At 54.7% G+C, this 5,359-nt stretch overlaps 1 protein-coding gene across 1 annotated transcript in view; it reads right to left on the bottom strand.

The window, feature by feature from the left end:
- Positions 1–3,010: 3,010 nt before the first annotated feature.
- Positions 3,011–5,359, bottom strand: part of PRSS22 (serine protease 22) — a 4,313-nt gene continuing 1,964 nt past the window's right edge. The window contains exons 4-6 of the mRNA XM_030884382.1: positions 5,135–5,359; positions 3,779–3,936; positions 3,011–3,229 (exon numbers count right to left, since the gene is read on the bottom strand). The exon at positions 5,135–5,359 is cut by the window's right edge and continues 20 nt beyond it. Coding sequence (XP_030740242.1) covers positions 3,011–3,229; positions 3,779–3,936; positions 5,135–5,359 — 602 coding nt within the window. The remainder of the gene's footprint in view (positions 3,230–3,778; positions 3,937–5,134) is intronic.

Raw genomic sequence — 5,359 nt, 5'->3', positions numbered from 1 at the left:
CTACAGCAACCCTGTAGGGCAGGGTAGAACTGCCCCTGTGGGTTTCCAAGATGGTACATCTTGATGGGAGCAGACAGCCTCCTCTTTCTCCTGAGGCGTGGTGGCTTGGATGTGCAGATCTTGCATTTAACCACCCAACTCGTAAACCACGACACCATCATCCAGGGCTCCAGGTGGGGCTGGGTGGGGGGTGGTTGAGGGGGGGTTGGCTGTTGGGGACGGGACAAGAAAAGAAAGAAATTAAAATATAAAATATAGTCTGTACACAGTTATACAGGAGCGAGGGGACAGGACCAGAGGGAGGGAATATTATTGGCAGAGGAGTCAGGGAAGGCAGTTCAGGCAGTGCGGTGTTTGAGCTGGCCAGAGGTGTGAGCAGTTTCCATTGACCACGGCAGTTTCCGTTGGCAGCCGTAGGGAAAAACACACCACAAGGAAAACCTACTCTCACAACTCATAACAGTCCTCTCGAGAGTTCTGGAAGCTGTGAGTCTTGACAGGACTGATAGCCTCCTCCTTCTCCCATGGAGCGGCTGGTGGGTTTGGACTGCTGACCCTCCAGTTCGCCGTCCAACGCTTACCTGACAACGTCACCGGGGCTCCCAGGCCGTAGAAAAGCAATGTTGACACTGGCCTGTGGGAGGGGGCAACAAACCGGAGAGCAATAAAACGAGGCGTGCGCTTGTTGTTTTCTGAACAAGCGCCTCAGGAGCAGCCACCTGCAGGAAGTCCTAGGGGAGAGGAAGAAGCCAGGATGGTAGGATAACAGATATGTGTTGATTTAAACCTCTTGTGGCCGCTGGCACACAGAAGCATCAGTTACATTTCCCTCCTCTCTGGCCGCCTGTGATTCGTCCTGACACTGGACTTGTGTTACTGCCTAAGCCAGAACAAAATGGGTAGGCACCAGCTTGCTGCCCTGAGAGGTCCTGGTATGACATGGTGACTCCCAGAAGTGAAATGTCAGGTGATTGTTTGTCTCCGTGGGCTTCTGGACAGCGAGGTACAACTGGTGAGTGTATTTCCTAGTTCCTTGTGTGGTTTTTACGTTCTTCAACATGAGGATCAAAGATTCCTGGTCAAAAGGGGGAAAAATGCAGAACAAATTTTTCAAACTTTCTTGGAGTCATCCAGGGTAGATGAGCCCTTGAAACTATTGCCCTGAGGTAATCTTTAAACCGGCAACCTGGAATATCCCCTGAAGTCTTCTTAAAATAGAGAAATGGTGTAGCTTAATTTAGGTGTGTGTGTGTGTGTGTGTGTGTGTGTGTGTGTGTGTGTGTTTTAAGTCTGCCTTGAGCATTGTGTTCTTTCAAGAAAGATTTAGATGGCATCAAACTGACAATAGAAACTCGAAAGGTTGGGAACCTGGGGGGTGAGGGTATGTGAAACTGCGTTTACAAGGGAAGAGCAATTTGGAAAGGGAGGGTGAGAAAGGTGGTACAAGTCAAAGAATGTCACCGAGTGTACAGGGGACGATTGAATTGATATCTCCCTTACTGTGTGTGTTCTCAAGGACAAAATAAAGAAACCTGGTGAAAATAAAATCAAGGAAAATCACTTACTTGCCCCTGGTCATGGGGAGAGGGGGCAGTGAATGAAGGCAGAGGACAGAGAAGTAGGTAAGGAGGGAAAGAGGTCATGCCGTGGGACTGGGTCAGCTGGCGCCTCTGCACACCCTGCCTACTGGCACCTGGCCCACCTGAGTCACATTCACACGCCCCAGACTGGCTCCGGGTCAGCAGGATGCCAGTTTGCCAGGAAGGATGGGAGATGTCTTTGATCTGGGGAAGATGACAGGGTCCCCATGGGGGTTCAGGCTGGCAGCCTCTGGCTGGGGAAGGGGGATCTGGGAGGGCAGAGCCTGAGACAGCCCCTCATTCCTCATTCCTCATTCCTCGGTGGCAGGTCAGGTGACTCTGAGGGTCGAGACCTGCTAGCTCATTGCTCTGTTCCTTCCTCTGAGGAGGGGCATTTAGAGCACTGGCAGTGAGAGGGAGCGAATCAGCTCTCAGGGGTCTGGGACCCAGGCTGAAAGGGAGCTGAAGAGAGCTGTGAGAGACTGGTCCCCAGCCTCCCCACACCACCCAGGTCCCAACTGCCCTGGAACCAGCAGCTACTTCCTTTGGCGCCTCCAGTGGGGCACAGCAGGATGCAGGGATAGCTTTGGGCCAGGAGGGTGCAGGTGGAGAGGGGGCAGGGTAGAGGGCGTGGTAGACAGCACCCTATTCTCACAGTGGGTGGGTGTCACCCAGCCCTGTCTTACCTGTGCCAGCAGAGGGGGTGGGGGATGGAGCCCTGTTCCTCCTCTGTTAGCCTCCCCCAGGTGGGAGATGAGAGAGGTTTAAATGGCATGGTGACAGAGCACTGGGCTACTACTAACTGAAAGGTCAGCAGTTCCAACCCACCAGCCGCTCTGCAGGGAAAAAAATGAGACCCTCCACTTCCCTATAGACTGTCAGCCTTGGAAACCCCCATGGGAGAGTATACTGTGTCCTAGAAGGTCGCTGAGAATCAGAATCAAGGAGGAGGGGCTTCTCTGTATGAGGGTCAAAAGACAAGATGCCCCCCACACACACACACACACACACACACACATAGTAAGAAACGAAGGGTCCGCTTGAGTCCTGTAGCCAGGACGCCCTTGGCCAGACCAACTTCCAAACTCATGACCACCTACCCCCCCACTTAACCCCAACTAATCTCCGCTTCTCAATGTCCCTGTACAAGGAGGGAGAGGGGAAAACCAACAAACCCAGGATCTGGGGGAATAAATAATTTATTGGAATTGGAGGAATAAATAAGATTGGTGGGAGGGATTACAAATACCTGTAAAAATCATAAACGTTTATACTGTACACAAACACGCTTCCAGGCCCAGGGGAGGAGCCCGGGCCGCCGGCGTGGGGGACGGGGGTCCTCGCCAGCTCGTGGGGGCCCCCAGAGGTAGACGGTTTATTTACAATAGAGGAGACGTGGGGTCCGGATGGGCTAGCATTCCTGGGGGTCGCTAGGAGGCCCTGGGCCGTGCTTTTTGGGCCCCGCTGCCCTCCGAGTGGCCCCGGAGCTGCACCCCTTGCACAATCCTCTGGATCCAGGAGCGGTGGGCAGTCAGGCTGATGTAGACCCCCGGGCGATTACGCTCCGCGCAGCCCTCACCCCAGCTGATAATGCCGGCCAGCAGCCACGTGTTGTCCACTTGGCACATGAGGGGCCCTCCGGAGTCACCCTGCCGGAGAGGAGAGACAGTTAGGAAGGCTCTTGGGATCGGGCAGGCGGGGGGAGGATGAGGTTGCAGCAGGCTTCTTCCTTGGAACCCCGTTTCTCCTTGGAGGCAGAGGCCAAGATAGGACCCGCTTGGGTAAGAGCATCTCTCATGCCTCTCCCCCTACAGGAGCCCCAGGGTTGAAGGTTCTAGTACACCCAGAGGTGTCTCAAAAGAAAGATCTGGCGATTTAAATTTTTTAAACAGCCCCCCTCAAAAAAAAAAACCCTCAAAACGAAATACCACCCCATCAAGGTGACTCTGACTCACAGTGACGCTATGGGGCAGAGTGGAACTGCCCCGGTGAGTTTCCCCAGCTACCCCCCTTTACCAGAGCTGAGCCTCCTCTGGGTCGGAAAGGCCAACAGCCCAACTTCCTAAGCTAGGACACCCCCAGGAGCCTTTGCCCGTGGCTGCAAACGGCCTCTGAGGTCGAGGTCTGCACGGAACCACACGGTGGGCACCCAGGGCAGTTACCGAGCCCAGTGGGGCGGGGAGGGGCGGGCTGCTCACCAGGCAGGCATCACGCTCCCCTTCCAGGTAGCCGGCACACAGCATGTCCTCCGTGATGGCCTCCTGGCCAGCCCCTCGCCAGTACAGGCGGCTGCAGATCTCTGAGTCGATGATGGGGACCTTCAGCTTCTGCAGGATCTGTGGCTGGGGCAGGGGCACTGGAGGCAAAGAAAGACAGTCTTGGGACCTGCTGCCCACCATTCTTCGGTCAAAGGCTTGGCCCAGCCCCACTCAGACTTCCAGGGCGCCCACCTCTCCACCTGCTGAATTAGAACCTGTGGAGGCTGAGCATCTGCATCTTTAAGGAGCTCTCCAAACAAAAACAAACAAACAAAAAAGCCTCAAAACTCACATCCACCCAGTGGATGCCCACTCCTGGGCACCCCATCTGACGGGGTAGACCTGCCCTGTGGGCTTCTGAGACGGTGACTGTTTATGGGAGTAGAAAGCCTCCTCTTTCTCCCAAAGAGTAGCTGGTAGGTTTCCCAGCTACAGAACCAGTGTCTAGTATTGTCCACTGCATGTGGATGGACTGAAGGTTCTTACTTCATGACTGGAGGGGTCCCGAACCCTGTCTAGAGCTGGCCTCTAGACCCTCCCAGCCTGTGACTCAGAGTTCATGAGACCCCCAGACACTCAATGGGGTGGCATTTCTCCAAATCCTTTATGAATCTGTTTTGGTTTTTGCCTCCACTTTTTCATTGCTTAGTCTCTCTCTCTCTCCCCCTCAGAATCTCTGTCTACTTCTCTGCCTGCTCTTGTGATTACTTGATCTGGTCTCTGCCCCATAACGTTTTCCAAACACCAAGACTTAGTTTCAACATTGCATGTAATGGTTACGGAGACAGCATGACCTGGTGATGCTGTGGGCTCAGTGTTGGGCTGCTAACTGCAAGGTCGGTGGTTCAATCCTGGCAACCTCTCTGTGGGAGAAGGACGAGGCTGGGAACTCTATGAAGATTTACAGCCTCAGGAGCCCCAGGGAGCAGTTCATTCTCCTGAATCCTGCAGGCTCATCATGAGTGCAGACAGGATTTCTCCTGCTGGGAAACTTTGCCTGCAATTTCAACATACTGCCACCAGGGGAAGCCTGCTCCCATTCATTGATCCCTGATTGTTTGCATAGTCACATCTGTCATGCCCATCTCTCTCAAGTCTGGTTTACCCGGCTGCTCTGCAGTGGTAAAGCACTCGGTACCTCTAGATTACCATTCGTATCTTAGTCTCACTGTGCCTCTGTCCTCGAGTCTTTGATGCTCGACCTTTGGATACTCAGGGTGGCTCTGCCTTTGAGAGTCCGCCGCTATTCATCCCCCTCCATGCCCGGCCACCCCCCAGCTGGGAAAGAAGCCACACCTCCATCTCGGATACTCCCCCAGCCGGCGATCCAGCAGTCGGTGTGCGGAGGGAGGTGGACGGTGTGATCAGGAAGGCAGATGGGCAGGATCCGCTCGGAGAACTGGATGGGGTGTTCGAGGCGCACCAGGGCAATGTCGGCGCTAGTGCCCTCCCTCCAGGAGTACACAGGGTGGGGCTGCACCCATGCGATCCCCACCTTCTGGGACCGAAGGCCAGGGTTGC

The sequence above is a fragment of the Echinops telfairi genome, unplaced genomic scaffold (assembly GCF_000313985.2).
Source record: "Echinops telfairi isolate 266 unplaced genomic scaffold, ASM31398v2 ScPeMD7_5;HRSCAF=22, whole genome shotgun sequence".
Classification (NCBI taxonomy): domain Eukaryota; kingdom Metazoa; phylum Chordata; class Mammalia; order Afrosoricida; family Tenrecidae; genus Echinops; species Echinops telfairi.
The sequence above is the reverse complement of the archived record's forward strand: the minus strand, read 5'-3'. Positions and strand labels throughout refer to the sequence as shown.